The sequence below is a fragment of the Leucoraja erinacea genome, chromosome 33, assembly GCF_028641065.1.
Source record: "Leucoraja erinacea ecotype New England chromosome 33, Leri_hhj_1, whole genome shotgun sequence".
NCBI classification, from domain to species: domain Eukaryota; kingdom Metazoa; phylum Chordata; class Chondrichthyes; order Rajiformes; family Rajidae; genus Leucoraja; species Leucoraja erinaceus.
This window is the reverse complement of record NC_073409.1, coordinates 8,686,821-8,706,408: the sequence shown is the minus strand read 5'-3', so window position 1 is coordinate 8,706,408 and position 19,588 is coordinate 8,686,821. Positions and strand designations below refer to the sequence as shown.

Genomic DNA, 19,588 nt, shown 5'->3' with positions numbered 1-19,588 from the left:
GTTTATCTTAAAATTGTCATTATCTAGATTTTTTTGTCTGTAAATTTATGACATCACAAAAATTCAGGAGGGATCATATTTTGTTTATCGCTGTTGGATTAATAGCTTGGAAATGCTTTATGTTTTTAAAGAATATTTCAAGGCAGAGATAATTCTTATACAATAGCTTTTGAAATTGTTCTTTTTTGTTGATGTATTAAAAGATGTGCTAAAAATATAATCAGGAAATACGGAGGACTGCAGTGCAACTGTTACAAGCTTGAAAAAAGACAATATAGTCTGTTGTTACTGCGGTCTGTTCACATTTTGACAGATAGCTTATGTGACTCATTACTGAGTAAAACACATCATACAGGTTTAGTGAATAACAGCTGGAGGGCTTAAAATTACTGGCTAGCAGGTGATGTTTCATGGTTGATGGTTAATAAAACTCAGAATTTAAGTTAAGCAACAAAGATTCAATAAAAATAATTGCATTTAAATTAAGGTTATTTAATAGTAATTAAGATACCAAACAGTTTTGGCTACTCATTAAATTATCTTTGGGGAATTAATAGCTTATATCAGATATAACTTGTTTGAAAGCTTGCTTTCTCAACACAGTGGCCCAAGTTCTTTTCGTACAGCTGTTTAAAATCCATTTGGATGATCATTGAAGCTGCAAAAGTAATTTAACTTACAGACAACTGCTTGATCTCTCTCGGCTTTAATCATTAGATTTTGGGGCCCATTCAGCTCATGGGCCAAACCTTGGTCCATGCAATCTTTAAACATTGTAATTTGTTTTATTCCAAGCTCCAAACTGCATATAGGGATCAGTGTTTAATCAGGGAAACTGATAATCATGTATTTGAACCTGAATTTGGGGGGAATGATTGAGCAGTGATGGAGGAAAATAATTGGCAGATACAGTTTTATGTGAGACGTGTCGGGCATCACCATTTTTGAGTACAGTGAATCTGGTACCCTTGGGACTTTGGTCAGACTAGCAGATTTTCCAGACTACTGGAGTTTAAATGTAGGAAATATATAAGCACTGTGTACGCTAGCTGCAAAGCTGACCCACACTTAATTCCAGCTTGAGTTGCACTCCACGCCCAGCCCCTGACCACACGCTCTGCTTGCTGTCTGATTCCTGGCCTGCATTCCAGAATAATGTGAGAGCCAGCTGCCGAACCATCAGAATATCCAAACAATCCAAATCTGGCTTAATTGTCATTTACTGTATATTCGTAGTGATATATCAGGTAACAATAATGGGACAGAGCAGTTCGGAAGGCTGTTTTGGGGTGAGGAGAAATTACAAAAAAATAGTGTTTTGGTCTGAACATAGTTGTAAACAACTGATGTCATCCTCTCAAGGTGGCAAGAATTTCCAAACTAGAATTTATCTGACTTCTGTGGAAATAAAGTAGGTGAAAGGTAATGTCAAGAGATACTTATTAATAAAGTACGCTAAATCCTGAACCACTGATTTAACCCCCTGTTACACTGTTGAAAATCAGTTGGAAAAAGTCAAAACTGAGCAAATTTTGTTTAAGATGCCCTTTGAGGTTTGAGAGGCTGAATACCCTGTATACTGTGGCTTTGATCCGAGTGTCACAAGGGAAAAGGGCACTCCACGTTAGCTGCTTATTTGCTATAAAGTTATTGTGAAGGTTGCCCATGCAGCCGGAAGCCTTAGTTTAATGACATATACCAGAAATCTGCCAGGCAAAATAACCATTTTGGCAATAACCATAAAAGGCAAAATGTCATTTATGGAACGAAAATTGGTGCAAAGTGCACCTTTCCTGAGAGTCCTTCTCATTTCTACATAACAAAGCAGTTAAATTGGTGTGGAATTAAGACTTCAATCACACTTTTACCTAAGACCCACTTAAACTGCTGGAAGATTTCAGACTAAATAAGCCAAATCGAGCCAAAGCAAATACTTTCAATTGTGTAAATAGAGTGTTGAAATTATAATTATGTAGATAGAAGCTTTGGGCAAGTAATTTTGAGATCACCCAAAAGCTGCCTGTAACAGAATTGTAGTTAAGAATTAGGTGAAGTAGAATAATGAATGTACTAAAAATTGCTGGACCTCTTGTTACAATTGGGCATGCTTTTATTTTATCTGACCACACTTGTGTTTCATGTTTTAAACCATGATGCGTGCCAATATTTTATGACACAAATATCAGATTATTTCATCATTAAGTATACTGTGTTCTGTCTTCCGCAGCCCCTCCCAATTGCATCCCCATGTTCCTTGGTACTTTATATTCCAATCTCTTGAATCAGGTTTCCACTTTTGCTATTGTACCAGAGCGTGCTTAAGAGATTGACAAATGATGTCCTACATGAAGATTTCTAATCTGTTAATAGCTTGACAATCATTTCCATAAACTCATATCTTAGGCAACAAGCAAGACTCCTCCATCATAGTCCCTTGATGGGCCTTGTCCAACAAAAAGGACAGACCTACCTGAACATTCATCAAACTGGTATATACATGGAAGGGAGTTGCTCTGGAAGTTCTCTGCATTGACCACAAATGCTGTGTCTGGTAACATCAAGTCATATGTGGACAAAGTAACCTCCAGTTGTCATATCAGCTGATCAATCAGTGCTCCTTAGTGTTGGGAAAACATTTGGAAGAAGCACACGATAGAATGGGGGCCTTACAACTCCATCACCAATAATGGCTTGCTCATGGATATGGGTGCCAAAGGAGGAAGTGACTCAACATGAGGGATAGACCTACTTGATTTTCTCCTTATCATTATAACTTTGGTAAATGCATAGCTGCTTCGGTAGAAGGAGCACACAATATTCTTGTGAAGACAAAATTCCGTCTTTACACTGAGGTCTCCTGTTATGTTGCATGGCACTTTAATTACATTTTCTGAAATCAAAGTAGAACTCATTGGCAGCTTACCTGGGGTGGCACAGTGACGCAGCAGTAGAGTTGCTGGCTTACAGCACCAGAGACCCGGGTTCAATCCTGACAACGGGTGCTGTCTGTACTGAGTTTGTATGTTCTCCCTGTGACCGCGTGGGTTTTCTCCGGGTGTTCCAGTGTTCTCCCACACTCCAAAAACGCACAGGTTTGTAAGTTAACTGACAAGACTACAAGCGTGCTAAACAACAAGTATGCAATTGATAGTGATGCATGATTTCATAACTAAATGGTCAGAATATAGGTCTGTGGTCTTACTAGCTCTAATTATGAATGGTTGGGGGGCAATGAAACTAATAGAGGAGAAGGAGACAATTCAAAGAACATTACTGTTCTCAGTGAGTGCTAAAGATGAGGCTCAATCATTAGCAACCTCATTCATTTAGAAGTGCTGAGTGGATGATCCATCTTAGCTTTTTTCTGAGAACAAAAGGCAGTTGCCTAATCCAATTTTAATCATTGTGTATGACATCAAAAAATCATTGTGAGTGCCTTGTTGCAGCAAAGACCAATGGCCTAAAACTAACTATAATTTTCGCATCTACATCATTCATTCATCATCGTTGAAAACATTAGCTACGCAGTGGTGCTGGTTTCCAACGGGAATGGTGACGGACGCACCACACATCTCTGTCCTCCAGTTCCTGCGGACTTCCGCCGCTGGAAGTATAGGATTTTGGTGTGTGTGCTTTATCAACAATGCTATTTGCGACAGTGATCACAACCTCTACTGAAGTGTGGATGGCCGTTGGCTCGCTAGAAGCTCATCCGCCCTTTGACAGGTCTTGTTTTTGGTCCTTCTGGGGGTCCACAGCCCCCTCCTCACCTGGCAAACCAGATGGGGGAGACGGTTTAGTCGCCGACTATCCACCATGGAGCAGGTAGCACGGGATGAAAAGAAAATTAACTTAATCTATGAAAATTAACTTAAACATGATCTATATCACACTGGGGGGGAAATTGCCAAAGAATATCCTGTTTACAAAATAGGACAAATCAAATCTGGCTGATTACTATCAAATCAGTCTCCTATAAAGCATCGTTTGGGACACAGCAATGGCATGTAAATGAAAGTAGTCATGTTTAGTATTTTGTTGCATATCCTTTGCATGCAATGACTGCTTGAAGTCTGCGATTCATGGACATCATTAATTGCTGGGTGTCTTCTCTGTTGATGATCTGCCAGGCCTGTATTGCAGCCATCTTTAGCTTATGCTTGTTTTGTGGGCTAGTCCCCTTCAGTTTTCTCTTCAGCATTTAAAAGGCCTGCTCAATTGGGTTCTGATCGGGTGATTGACTTGGCCACTCAAGAATTTACCATTTTTTTAGCTTTGAAAAACTTCTTTGTTGCATTAGCAGTATGTTTTGGATCATTGTCTTACTGTAGAATGAACTGCTGGCCAATGAGTTTTGAGGCATTTGTTCGAACTTGAGCAGATAGGATGTGTCTATACACTTCAGAATTCATTATGCTACTACCTTCAGCAGTTGTATCGTCAATGAAGATGTGAGCCAGCACCTTCAGCAGCCATACATGCCCAGGCCATAACACTCCCACCACTGTGTTTCACAGATGAGGTGGTATGCTTTGGATCTTGGGCAGTTCCTTCTCTCCTGCATAATTTGCTCTTGCCATCACTCTGATTTAAGTTAATTTTCTTTTCATCTGTCCACAAGACCTTTTTCCTGAACTGTGGTTGCTCTTTTAAGTACTTCTTGGCAAACTGTAACCCAGCCGTCCTATTTTTGTGGCTAACCAGTGGTTTGCGTCTTGCAGAGTAACCTCTGTATTTCTGTTCATGAAGTCTTCTGCGATCAGTGGTCCCTTTCTTCTTAATGATGTTCCAAACAGTTGGTTTTGGTAAGCCTAAGGTTTGGCTGATGTCTCTAATTTGTGTAATTTGAAGAAGAAAATCAAGTACCTGAAAAGTATTGCGGTTGCAAATTGAATTATGAAAACTGATTGTTGGAAGTTTGTCCACTTTTAATAGCGTGAAAAGTGCTAGTAAAAATATTTATAGATTAAAATGTGTTCTTCCTATTTTTGAAAAGTAATTAGTTTACTGGATGCTCAAAAACAAATTTGATATTATTTAGAAACAAAACTGCAACTGCAAATGCAGGGTTTTACCAAAAATAGACACAAAGTGCTGGAGTAACTCAGCCGGTCAGGCAGCATCTCTGGAGAAAAAGGATAGGATGTTATTTGTTGTGACAATGCAATGATGATTAACTCTGTAATAATTCTTAAAATGCAATTACCCATTCTGATGTGTGGGTGGTGTTTTTATAGAGGACCAAGCCAGTAACTAGCAGTATCAGAGGGATTTCTAATGTGATGATTATAATAAACTCATATTTGTTTTGGAAACTCCATCTGTTGCAGCTGTACAGAACTTTGCCTTTAATTACAAACTGATAATATTTAAGCCCTCTTGACCTGTTTTGTGTAAAGTAATCTTTTTTTCTCTTGTTCATGACAGAGCTGGGATTAAAAAAACAGCTGCGATTTTATTTGCTGCTCTTTTTTTAAAATTAGTGTTCCTGTTCAATTGTAATTTCTGGTCGTCATCATTCAACCATTTTGAAGAGTACAATGACCTTTTCTCAACATTAAAATGGCAGAATTTTCCGCTTAAAATACTCTTCATTGCTCAGTTGATAATTTGTTTTAACTGAGTCATACAGGCCCATGGTCCAAATTCAGATTTCCAGTCTCTGCTCAATGAATTTGCCAAGATTCCAGCATAGATATGCAAAGCACCAAACCACCTCAAGAAAAAGTTGTGTACAGTACAAATTACTTCATCATGATATTAAGTGAATGGAAAATAAGACTACCAGAGACATGGGAGTCTTTGCTATTTTATTTTATTTGCTCTTGAAGATGTCCTTAACTAATTTCTCTTTCAATGTATTATAGCACATGGGTGACACTGAACACCTCTGTACTAATTTGTACTCGGAAGGTGGTGGAGTCGCCTCAAACACTGCAGTCAGTTTTATGAAGAAGTTCTCTCAATATGCTCCCTTAATGGCTATTATTGTTTTGATGTTTGAGCAAGGGAATTTTTTAAAACCAAGGTTTAGTCTGGAGAAAGACAAGAAGTTTCTTCTCTCAAGGAATAACGAGCCATTTGAATTTTTTAACGTCTTCATTTTTGCTGAGATTTTCTTTAATCAATTTCAAATTTCAACCTGTCGTATTCAAACAGTAGCTGTCTTATTTCTAACTCGCTAATTACTTAAGGTTTATTGTGCCAGGTATTTTGATGAATAACTAGACAGAATGGTGTTGATGGATGTAATTCGAAGGAGATTAATAATATAATTTTCCCTTGGAAATTTGCTAACTAATAATCAGCTTATGTGGAGGAAGTAAATTCATTAGTTTGAATACTATTTTTCCTGCACATGCACATGACTGCTGCAGTTACCCTCAAAGTAGCCATGACTCCATATGAAGCACGCAGAAATTCTTTAAAACTGACTTGCAAGTTATGTTGTTTTTCTCACAGAAATTATTTTGTATTTGGCAAAAGCCTTACCAAAAGGGCATCATAAATAGACTTATAACATATTTGAAACCAATATCTGCAAATTAAATATCCACAAATAAAAGTTAAAAGGCAACTTCATTTCTCCTTGTCTTTATGATCATCTGTGTGAAGAAATATACCACAAATATCTTTCAGCTAGAGATGTGTTCATTTCTGAAGAGAGAAAAAATGCTTCCATTTTGAGTTGTGAATCGCTGAATTCTACTGAAAAGGCATTCCTCAAAGTGTTTCAGATTTTTGTTTTTCTTTTCTTGGACATTAAAATTGTGTGTTTCTATTAACTAGGGAGAGTCTAAATCCAAATTTGATCAAGGTTATTGTGGAGTAAGTGGCCATCGTGGAGCTGTGCATTTGCATTTGTTGTTGAGTTTTTTCAGACGTAGAGAAGTAGTAGTAATTTAAATCTGTAGCTAGAGCTCAGTTTCTTATATAACGTTTTGAATTTATCTCTGAAAAATATTTTATTCAGTGGATAACAAATGACCAATCAAGAGGTTTAGTGATCATTTTTGTTTTGATGATTAGTTTAGTTTAGAGATACAGCGCGGAAACAGGCCCTTCGGCTCACCAAGTCTGCACCGACCAGCGATCCCCGCACATTAACACTATCCTGCATGCACTAGAGACAATTTACACATACACCAAGCCAAATAACCTACATACCTGTACGTCTTTGGAGTGTGAGTGGAAACCAAATGTCTCAGAGAAAACCCACGCAGTCACAGGGAGAACGTACAAACTTAGTACAGACCACCCGTAGTCTGGATGGAACCCGGGTCTCCGGCGCTGCAAGCTCAATAAGGCAGCAGCTCTACCGCTGCGCTACCGTGGTCTTGATATAAGATGAGCATTAATGACTATTTAATAATGATAGGCCACTTGCATTTGATGTCTCTGAAATATAGGTCACATTGGGTGGAACCAAATTTTCAAGATCACACGCAGTATGTATGCTAGATTCTTGCTGATTGTGGATTTTGTGCTGTTTCCAGGAAATATTGATGAGGATGTTGTGGTGATTGAGGCCACCTCAGCACCCCAGGTTACTGCCAATGAAGAAATCAATGTTACCTCAACAGACAGCGAAGTGGAGATCGTCACTGTTGGGGACAATTGCAGGTGAGTTGAACCTGAGATTGGCAATTTGTGAAATTGCATGTTACTTCAAGGTCTAGAAGGAATGTTTGAAATTACATTTAGAATTACTAGGTACAGTGATTTGGCAGCAATAATGCTATGTGAATTAAATATGATTTTCGATTTTACATCTCTGAATGGTCAACTTGATACATTGATTTTGATTTTGTTGATTTAAAAAAATCACTATTAAAGGCTTTCCCCCACACATTTGTTGAAAGTTAACTTTAAATTTGGTATGTGCACCAAATGGTTTGTGGATGAAAGTAGAATTTCTTGCCTGTGGTTACTTTTGAGCACTTCTAGAAATGTTTTTGACATTTATCTTTAAAGACTTAATCCAGAATAATAAAAATATTACTGTAATCTCATAATACCCCAAGTTGATATTTAGCATCTCTTGAAGATGATCTGTCCGTGTGTAAAATTGTTCCCACTTGAAACAGAAACACATACACTGCTACTGAATGCTGAGGCTCCGTGTTAGTACTTGTTTTTATGTTAGTTTGTTGTGGTATAAACCCAAGAACAACAGGAGGAGGAATTAGCCTCAAGGCCTCCTATGTCATTTAAAGGGAGCATGGCTGAAGAAGGGTAATTACCCGAAACGTCGCTCATTCCTTCTCTCCAGAGATGCTGCCTACTCCAGCATTTTGTGTCTATCGTGGCTAATCCTTTATCTGAAGCTCATTTTCTTATCTTATTGTTATTCTTTGACTGTATGCAAAAATTGCTGAATTTTAATTGACAGCCCTTGACAGAAGAAACTTTGCTTTGTTTGAGTACTAACTGTCAAGGGTGTTTTATTGTCAAATGTCCCAGATAGAACAATGAAATACTTACTTGCAGCAGCACAACAGACTGTATAAACATAGTACACTGTAAACAATATAATAAACAAGGAAAAAAAGTTCAGTGTGTGTACATACACTCGTATACAGATGCTATATATATGATACACATGCACACACATATATATGACACATGCACACATATGTGTACACATAAAAAACAAACAAGCAATAATAATCCAATAATAACATTAATGGTCTATGTAGTTCAGAGCTTGTTTGAGGTTGTATTGTTTAATAGCCTAATGGCTGTAGGGAAGAAACTGTTCCTGAACCTGGACGTTACAGTTTTTAGGCTCCTGTACATTCTTCCCGACGGCAGGGGTGAAATGAGTGTGTGGCCAGAGTGGTGTGGGACTCGGATGATACTGGCTGCCTTTTTGAGGCAGCAACTCCGGTTACCCTTTCGATGTTAGGGAAGTCAGAACCCGTGATGCACTGGGCAGTGTTCACAACCTTTTGCACAACTTCACTCCTGGGCATTCAAGTTGCCGAACCAGGCCGTGATGCAACCAGTTAATATGCTCTCGACTGTACACCTGTAGAAGTTCGAGAATCCTCTCTGACATACCGAATCTCCGTAATCTTCTCAGGAAGTAGAGGAATTGATGTGTTTTCTTTATAATGACATCTGTGTGCTGGGGCCAGGAATTTAATATCTTCAGAAATATGCACGCCCAGGAATTTAAACTCTTGACTCTCTCCACCATCGTCCTGTCGATATACACAGTTTTTGTGGGTCCTCAACCTTACTCTTCCAAATTCCACAATCAGTTCCTTAGTCTTACTGACATTGGGAGCCAGGTTGTTGTGCAGCACCATTTGGTCAGTTGATCGATCTCACTTCTATACTCTGACTCATCATCATCTGTAATTAGTCCAACAACGGTGATGTCGTCAGCGAACTTGAAGATAGACTTAGCACTGTGTCCGGCCACACAGTGAATAGAGCAGGGGGCTGAGCACACAGTCTTGAGGTTCTTCTGTACTGATTGTTATTGAGGATGTGTTTTTACCAATTCGAACAGACCGTGGTCTGTTGATGAGGAAGTCGAGGATCCAGTTACATAGAGATGCACAGAGTTCCAGTTCCGTGAACTTGGTAACCATCTTGGAGGGGATGATGGTATTGAATGCCAAGCTGTAGTCAATACAACAGTCTGACGTATGTCTTTTTATTGTCCAAGTGGTCCAGTGCAGAGTGGAGAGCCAGTGAGATTGCATCCTCCATTGACCTGTTGTGGCAGTAGGCAAATTGTAATGGTTCGTAGTTGAGGTAGGAGTTGATATCCACCATAACCTACCCCTCAAAGCACTTCATAACCACGGAAGTTAGTGCTACCAGTCGATAGTCGTTTAGGCACATCACCTTACTCCTCTGACTCCTTCTCTGGAGACGATGTTCCCTGGTCCAATAAACCAGGAGAAACAGCACCTGTGTATGAAAATCCTTGAGCGTTTTCTGGCTAAAATCCTATTCTGTACAGCCTGTGATGATGCTATAATCCATTGCTGAATGAAGTGTCTGCAGAAGAGTCCTGACCTGAAATATAGCCAGTCGATTCCTACCACAGATGCTGCCTGATCTGCTGAGTTCCTCCAGCACGTTGTGTTTTGGTCAGTGTTCCAGCATCTGCCATTCCTTGTGGCTCTGAGTGAAAGGTCATTAGATGAGATGTTAAACTGAGAATGTAAGTTAAACTTTGACTTACAGAGAATGCAAAAGCAAATGTATTCCCATCTGGCAAACGGTGTAGAAGTGTGTAGAAATGCACACCTCCGGATTCAAGGACAGTTTCTTCCAAGCTGTTATAGGGTAACTGAATCATCCTACCACAACCAGAGAGCAGTTCTGAACTACTATCTACCTCATTGGTGACCGTCGGACTATCCTTGATCCGACTTTGCTGACTTTACCTTGCACTAAAGGTTATTCCCTTATCATGTATCTGTACACTGTAAATAGCTCGATTGTAATCATGTATTGTTTTCCCGCTAACTGGATAGCAAGCAACAAAAGCTTTTTACTGTACCTTGGTACGCGTGACAATAAACTAAAGCGTAACTGTAAGAATGGCAATATATATATATATATTAGGATATATATGATTAAGAAATTCTTCAGAGAATGGTTGGTTGGCCGACAGTTGAAAGAAAAAATACTTTAAACGGTATCAAGAAGAAACCAACTGAATACTCTATTCATCTAGTTCAAGCATTATGAAAGGTCTCCATAATGCAATTGGATATAATGCAATTGATGAATGTTGAAACATTGTTTCTCTGATGCAAGCAGAGTTGGTTAAAACGTGATTTCCTTTATGAACCAGATAACCATTTAAATGCTACTTTGAAAATTGACAAGCCAAAAAAAAGCTAGCTTGGAAAAAAATTGGACCCAAAAATGTTTCAATACAGCCTCCCCGCAGTAATTGGATACCATTGTATTTTAAGAATACAGTCTGTCATTTTCACTGCAAGTGGCCTCTGAAATTGACAAGCAATTGTTTCTATTGACACTTGTGCAATAATTCTCTCTTAAATAATGTAACAAACAGTTTTTAGTGTTTTAGCAGTGATAAAAATAGACATAGCTAATAAACATACATTTTGTTTGGTAAATCCTGGACAGTTGCGGACAATTGCAGAGAATTGTGAACGCAGCCCAAACCATCACACAAACCAACCACCCTTCCATTTACTCCATTTACACCTCACACTGCCTCAGCAAGGGCACCAGCATAATCAAGGACAAGTCGTACCCCGGCCGCTCCCTCTTCTCCCCTTTCCCGTCAGACAAGAGGTATAGAATTGCGAAAGCTCACACGTCCAGATTCCGGAACAGTTTCTTCTCTGCTGTTATCAGACAACTGAACCATCCTACCAACAACTAGAGAGTAGCCCTGAGCTATAACCTACCTTATTGGCGAGACCCTTGGACTATCTTTAATCAGACTTGACTGGGCTTTATCTTGCACTAAACGTTAGTTATGTTATTCCCTTTTATCATCTGTACACTGTGGAGGGCTTGATTGTAATCATATATTGTCTTTCTGCTAACAACAAAGGCGTTTTACTGTATCACAGTACAGGTGACAATAAACTAAACTCAAACTCGAACCTCATTTCTCCATTGATACAATTGTTTTTATAACACTATTTTCTATAGCACAGAGTTTCTTAGAATGCATAAAATAGCAGAACTACCTGTATCAAGTATTAACAATAATATAGTTGATTGGTTTTGTGTTAGCGTATGCTGTCATAGATGTGAAAATCCAGAAAGTAGATGTCAGAGAAACTCTGGCCTTTAATGGAATGTATTATTGTGGTCTTTGTGGAGGTAAATTATGCTGAATCAGTGAACTGGTGTAAATGTAGTCTTGATGTGGAAACCATTGACATAAATGGAGCAAAACGCAGCAGATGTTGGTAGCATCCATGGGCAGAGAAATTGAGTCAATGTTTCATGTCAAGAACCCTTCATCAGAAACAGAAAACTGAACAAAATGTGTGTTGTAGAGGAAGTGGTATGCAGAGACCAGAGAAAACATGGTGCAGACAAAGTTGTCATGGTAACAATGGCATCAAAAACCAGTTGGAGACAGATGGGTAAACTAAAATTGAAGCAACAGTGCAGAACCGTGCACAGTGAGGGGGAAAGAAGGACAATTACAGTGTACCCCCACTTTACTGAGGGATTACATTCCTAGAAAATAGTCTGCATCGGAAAGTGCCATGTCAAGAATGTTTGTTGGAGATAGAAAAGCAGCCCTGAGTCGCAGTGGGCTCCCTCTCTATGTCCATTGCAGGATGTATATGCCTGGGACTATTTGAGATTGAAAATCCTTAAATCAATAATTTATTTGCAAATGCAAATTATGCTTCCCTACAACCTTTGATCTATATCTTCAAGTAACACCATATGTTAATGTACTACAAAAGAAATCAATTTCTGAAGAACTATTTTTATATATGTTCATTCAGTTCTTATTATATTTGTGCTGAAATATACCTGGCTTTCAGATATGTATTGGCTTTATTTGAACACCCGTGCCTTGATACAGCAATGCTAATACTTGCACACTTGCACAAAGTTAAACGGTATATTTTCACACACAGACATTTTCACACACAGAATAATATCTTGGTTAGACATTGTGGTTCTATATTAAGTATGTTTTACATTGATGGGCATTAAAGTTTTAGTGAATTAATATATGATCTTTTAGGCATTAAAACACGGAAGTGCAATAGACCATCAGCATTTGAAGCCTGCTCAGCTATTCATTTTAGGTAAAGCTTCAGTACTTTGGCTCCATTTGCCCGTTTATGTTCCATTTTCCATTATGTCAGTTAACAGATGTCTGGAGATCTTGAAAGGATTAATTTGAGCATCATCCACAATCTTCTTAGAGAAAGATTGAGTTCTAGATTCATGTGAAAATCTTTGCATTGCTCTAAACCCAAACAGATAATGTCAAACTTAGAGTCTGTCGCTGTAATATAACTTTGTATGAGGTTGGTAGAATTTTCTAATCACTGCGTGGTAGTCTTGCACTGAGGAACTTGGAGCTTCATTGTTGCTCAGTGCTTTTTATAGGGAATTAGATAGACGTAAGAGAATAACATGCAGGGTGATGTGGAAACAATGGTGCAAAGTGACTGTCGGGATTGTTCTTATGGAAGGAAGCTTAGACAGAAAGGGTTGAATGGTCGTGTTTGCCATAACGATTCTGTGATTCTATCATTTCTCAACTCGGATTCCCAGCTTGGGTTTTGGAGCACACAGTTTCAGCTTTAGTAGTTAATGGATAAGTTGGTATTAAAATATCCATACAAGAATGAAGGGAAAACCACTTGGGTTTCCTCTGGGTGCTCCGGTTTCTTCCCATGTTCCAATTGTAGGGTTGTAGGTTAATTGGCCAATGTAAATTGTATGACTGACCTGGCCAGTGAATTTCACTACACCAATTGGTATATGTGACAATAAATGAACTTATTAACTTATGAAATTGTCCCTGGTGTGTAGGGAGGGAATGTGAAAGTAGGGTAACACAGAATTAATGCTGGGTGGGTCATCGATGATGGCTGGAGACTCAGTGGGCCAAAGGCCCAGTTGCCATGTTGTACCTTTCAATCAAAAAGCAAGAAGAATTAATGAGCAACTTGGAGAAGCAGATAGTGTATTCACACGTTAGACTTGAGAATCCAACTTTTTTTAATCATTAAATTGGACCAGATTTTTTGAGGGTGAGTTTAAGGGGGAAAGCTGCAAAATTATGACATGGTGAGAAAAGGACACCATAGTAAATTAATTTACCGGTAGGTCTGAAAATGACCAGGTCACAATCAGCAAACGGAGATCTTAATTGAGAGTAGCATCGAAGTAATCTTGGAATACAAATATACAAATCATCAGAAATTAGAGGCAGGTTCATGTGAAGAGAAGCAAAATATTGTAGTTTATTCTTAGAGGATTAAATTGAGAATTAGAAAATATGCTCCAAACTAGCATTGAACCACTTCTGGGAGCATTGAATAATTCTGTTTACTGCACAAACAAACAAGTACAGATGTAGTAGTTACGATATTTAAAACATAATTAATGGTGGGTTTCATTTTTTCTCCTGAAATGATAAGGCTGAAGGTTAACCTATTAAGTTTTTACTCCAGGCAGTGGAGGGGAGGAGAGGGAAGCAAGAGTTCCCATTTAATGAAAAATATACAATTAAGTACCGTCAATATATGATGGTGACCAAGAAGTCAAATAAATAATTCAAAATAACTTATTTATGGGAATGGTGAAGATATAGAACTATAAATTGATAAGGTGAATTGTACACGTATTTCCAGGAGAAGGTTATATAAGTATAGAAAATGAAAGGAAATGGAAGAAAATGCTGATCAGAAGAATGTGGGCAGCAACATTTGTGGAGCATTAACATGTAGATAGACTGGCTGGACTAAATTACTTGTTTATTTTGCTGTTGCATACAATTAAGCCTTCTTTCATTAAAACAACAATCAGACCAGTGTGTCAATAATACAAAATTGTTTGGCTAGAATGAGGAGGGAACCTTATTGATTTTTAAGATTAAGTATGTTTCGGGCTAAAGGGTTTGCGAACTATTAATATTGGAGGAGTGCAGGTGTTTTAAGTTTGGTTCTGCCAAGCTTAATAGGCATCTTGAATTTTGAAAATCATGAATTGCTATATTTACCATCTGGTGCATGTGTGCACTGACAGCACTAATCAGTTATGCCAGCCTGATTGCACCAGATGCAGCACTGACCGAGGTGCAGGATAAAAGGAATGAGAGCTAGCAGAAGCATGCTGCAGGTTGAAGCTGAATGTGTGGCACTGGGAGATAGCATAACAAAAGGAAAATCCTGGAGGGGGTGGTTGGCATTGCAATTTATTGTTGTGCACATTGTTTTTGATTTTGATGGTCCAGTTTAAGCATTTCCTACATTTAATTTAAATTTTGTGTATACATGTGCATTTTTTTTTCTCCTTGAGCAAGCTTGAATGGTGGCATCAATATTCTTTGATTGAAAGTAACCTACTAACATCCTTGTTTCGCCCTAAAAGTAAAACTGAGCGGGCATATTGAACCGTTGACAGTCTGGATTTGTTAAAATTTCTCCCATTATCCAAGGTTTGATTTCATTTACGTTGAGACCTTTATAGAATGAACTGATATTTTTGATATTTTAAACTGATATAAACAGAAACAAGATATTTTTGAAGCACTTGCATTCCAATTAAAAAGTAATTCAAACAATTACTCCATTTCAATTCTGATATTGGTGCTAGCTTATTTTTGCATTACCTGACATACTTGTTAATGGTATGATTGAGTACATATATGAGGACACATACTGACTTTCAGTGAAAATTTTCATTTTGCATCCTTTCCAGGCAAATCATTCCATACATGAGTATATGTCAGGTACTGCAAAGGAGAAATAAACAGTGCAAAACATAGTGTTACAGTTACAGAGAAAGTACAGGTAAAAGAGAAGCTCGGGAATTCATCCTCAGCATCTGAGAGGTCTGTTCATAAGTGTGATAACAGCCCAGAAGAAGCTGTTCTTGAATGTGGTGGTATGCGCTTTCAATCATTTACACCTTCTGCCTGGGGAGAGAATGAAGAAAAAGGAATGAATGTTCTTCTCCCATCTAGCACATTTTTTAATATTAATATTATGCAACAATAATATTAATATTAAAAAGTTATCTCAGCAAATCCAAATTCGTAGTTCCAAACAAGCATGCTTAATTTTCCTTTATAGGATATAGTTACCCCTGTGTTATTGGCTGTTCAGGTAATGTAAATTTGCCTTTAGAGAATTAACAAATCACTACCCAAAAATTTGAGATATGGAATAAAGTTTACTCCTGCAGAGTGTGGGAAGGAAAAATAGTGTGAATAAACTTTTCCCTACTCATTTATTGACATCTTGGTTTACAGGAAATGGCAATATGGAGTGTCATCTAAGAACGGGGGGCACCCTTATATCATTAGATGTGAATTAACATTTTGTGGTTGTTTTGCTTCCAGGTCTTACACCACACTTGTTGGTCACTCAAGGGTACACTGGGGCCAAAGCTCAAGCTCCCAGAACAGACATCAGGAGCAGCGGAGCAGAAACAGAATATCTACAGTTATCCAGCCGTTGCGACAAAGCACTGCAGAGGTGGTTGATCTTACTGTGGATGAAGATGGTAAGTGTGTTTGGGTTCTGAAATTGGGCTGCACAGAGAGTACATAATAAATTTGTGAAGCAAAGCCCTTAAATGCTTTCATCATTTACATCGGAAATGGATAAAACAATATGTTAACCTTTAAAGCCATTGTTGTATCAGTGTTCCACTCTTGGATTAGTTTCGCTAGTCACTCACTAGTAAGTTTTACCTTGTACACTCCTGGAAATCAAGTATGACTGTAAACTTCAACTGGTTCCTGAAGATTATTATCAGGGCGAGTACCTAATGTTCAACCAGTTTTCCGTTGTTTCTGTGAACCTCTGAGTAAAAAGAGTAAATTTACCCTTGGCAGAGAGTTGTTTTAAAGTCATCGACAATACAGTGTCACAGGTAATACAGCTGCTGCGTCACAATGCCAGAGATTCTGGTTTAATGGGACCACTGATGCTGTCTTGTGGAATTTGTGTGTTCTCCCTGTGACTGCATGGGTTTCCCCTCGATGCTCTGGTTTCCTCCCACGTTCCAAAGACATGAGGTGGTGGGTTATGTAGCCACTGTAAATTGCTCCTTCTATGTAGATGGATGAGAGAATTTGAAGAAAGTTGATGGGAAAGTGGGGAGAATTTAAAAAATGGGATAATCGCAGGATTTGTCTAAAAGGATGGACTTGGTCGGCCAAAAGCCTGATGACTGAGCCAACAATGGTGCTGTTTCCTGCACTCATGCAGAACTCAAATTTTGTCTCTTGTGTATCCAATTTCCATATTGTGTTCATCTTCAATTTCACATAGTCCATCTCTGACTCTCTCATTTCCTTTCTGGACCTTTCTTTACGGTTTAGAGATATAGCGCGGAAACAAGCCCTTCAGCCCAGCGAGTCTGCACTGGCCTGCATTCCCAACACATTAACACATTAACACTATCCTACACACTAGGGACATTTTACAATTTACAATTATGACAAGCCCATGCAGGTCACAGGGAGAATATACAAACTCTATACAGACAAGCAGCCATGGTCAGGATCGAACCCAGGACTCTGGTGGTGTAAACATAGAAAACAGAATATAGAAAATAAGTGCCCTTCGAGCCTGCACCGCCATTCAATATGATCATGGCGGATCATCCAACTCAGTATCCTGTACCTGCCTTCTCTCCATACCCCCTGATCCCTTTAGTCACAAGGGCCACATCTAACTCCCTCTTAAATATAGCCAATAAACTGGCCTCAACTACCTTCTGTGGCAGAGAATTCCAGAGATTCACCACTCTCTGTGTGAAAAATGTTTTCCTCATCTCAGTCCTAAAAGATTTCCCCCTTATCCTTAAACTGTGACCCCCTTGTTCTGGACTTCCCCAACATCGGGAACAATCTTCCTGCATCTAGCCTGTCCAACCCCTTAAGAATTTTGTAAGTTTCTATAAGATCCCCACTCAATCTTCTAAATTCTAGCGAGTACAAGCCGAGTCTATCCAGTCTTTCTTCATATGAAAGTCCTGACATCCCAGGAATCGTTCTGGTGAACCTTCTCTGTACTCCCTTTATGGCAAGAATGTCTTTCCTCAGGTTAGGAGACCAAAACTGTACACAATACTCCAGGTGTGGTCTCACCAAGACCCTGTACAACTGCAGTAGAACCTCCCTGCTCCTATACTCAAATCCTTTTGCAATGAATGCTAACATACCATTCGCATTCTTCACTGCCTGCTGCACCTGCATGCCTACTTTCAATGACTGGTGTACCATGACACCCAGGTCTCATTGCATCTCCCCTTTTCCTAATTGGCCACCATTCAGAAAATAGTCTGCTTTCCTGTTTTTGCCACCAAAGTGGATAACCTCACATTTATCCACATTATACTGCATCTGCCATGCATTTGCCCACTCACCCAGCCTATCCAAGTCACCTTGCAGCCTCCTAGCATCCTCCTCACAGCTAACACTGCCCCCCCAGCTTAGTGTCATCCGCAAACTTGGAGACGTTGCATTCAATTCCCTCGTCTAAATCATTAATATATATTGTAAATAGCTGGGGTCCCAGCATTGAGCCTTGCGGTACCCCACTAGTCACTGCCTGCCATTGTGAAAAGGACCCGTTTACTCCTACTCTGCTTCCTGTCTGCCAGCCAGTTCTCTATCCACATCAATACTGAACCCCCAATACCGTGTGCTTTAAGTTTGTATACTAGTCTCTTATGTGGGACCTTGTCGAAAGCCTTCTGAAAGTCCAGATATAACACATCCACTGGTTCTCCCTTATCCACTCTACTAGTTACATCCTCGAAAAATTCTATAAGATTCGTCAGACATGATTTACCTTTCATAAATCCATGCTGACTTTGTCCAATGATTTCACCACTTTCCAAATGTGCTGCTATCCCATCTTTAATAACTGGATTCTAGCAGTTTCCCCACTACCGATGTTAGACTAACTGGTCTGTAAATCCCCGTTTTCTCTCTCCCTCCCTTTTTTAAAAAGTGGGGTTACATTAGCTACCCTCCAATCCTCAGGAACTACTGCAGAACCTAAAGAGTTTTGAAAAATTATCACTAATGCATCCACAATTTCTGGGGCTACTTCCTTAAGTATACACATATATACACACGGTATATATTGCAAATTGTATGTGGTGAATCCCTGCTTTGTAAATTAGCAAACCCCTGAGATTTAGCACTTAACTGAATGCGAAAGTATTTCTACATTAAAATTGACATTGTTCAATTATTTTGGGAGAGAAACCGCCATTCTAACTCTGCAAAAAAAAAACTAATTTGTATTTTTGATCTTACTGGAGGTTAAATGTAAATTATTGTTGCAAATTGCAAAACTTGAAATATTAATGCAGTCATTTATTATCAACTAGTTTTAACGTTGGCACAGTTGCTGCCTTTCAGCGCCAGAGACCCGGGTACAATCTTGCCTACGGGTGCTGTCTTCACGGAGTTTGTATGTTCTCCCCATGATCGTGTGGGTTTTCTCTGGGTGCCTGGTTTCCTCCCACACTCCAAAGAGGAATTGGCCCTGGTAACAATTCTAAAATGTCCGTAGTGTGGACAGTGCTAGTGTACGGGGATTGCTGGTCAGCGTGGATTCCACGGGCTGAAGGGCCTGTTTCGGCGCTGCATCTCTAAAGTAAAAACATATTACTGGAGTCATCAGTTCCTCAGCAGAGCCTTGCACAAAGCTCAGTGATGGAGCTTGAAAACAAACAGTGGAGAAGTGTACCTTTTCAATTGCATGAATTAAAAAAGGGATTTATTCAAATCATCTTGCAAAATTTATTATATTGTTCAGAATACTAACCCAGAATGTTATTCAACAAAACATTGACTTTAAGCTTTGTGATGCAATGCAAAGATTATGAAAGTTCTAGAGTGCAT

At 39.0% G+C, this 19,588-nt stretch overlaps 1 protein-coding gene across 2 annotated transcripts in view; it reads left to right on the top strand.

The window, feature by feature from the left end:
- The window catches only part of rnf111 (ring finger protein 111), a 64,565-nt gene that overhangs the window by 24,372 nt on the left and 20,605 nt on the right, over positions 1 to 19,588 (top strand). For both annotated transcript variants that reach the window (XM_055661210.1, XM_055661209.1), the window contains exons 3-4: positions 7,497 to 7,623; positions 16,061 to 16,224. In XM_055661210.1, the coding sequence (XP_055517185.1) occupies positions 7,497 to 7,623; positions 16,061 to 16,224 (291 nt within the window). The remainder of the gene's footprint in view (positions 1 to 7,496; positions 7,624 to 16,060; positions 16,225 to 19,588) is intronic.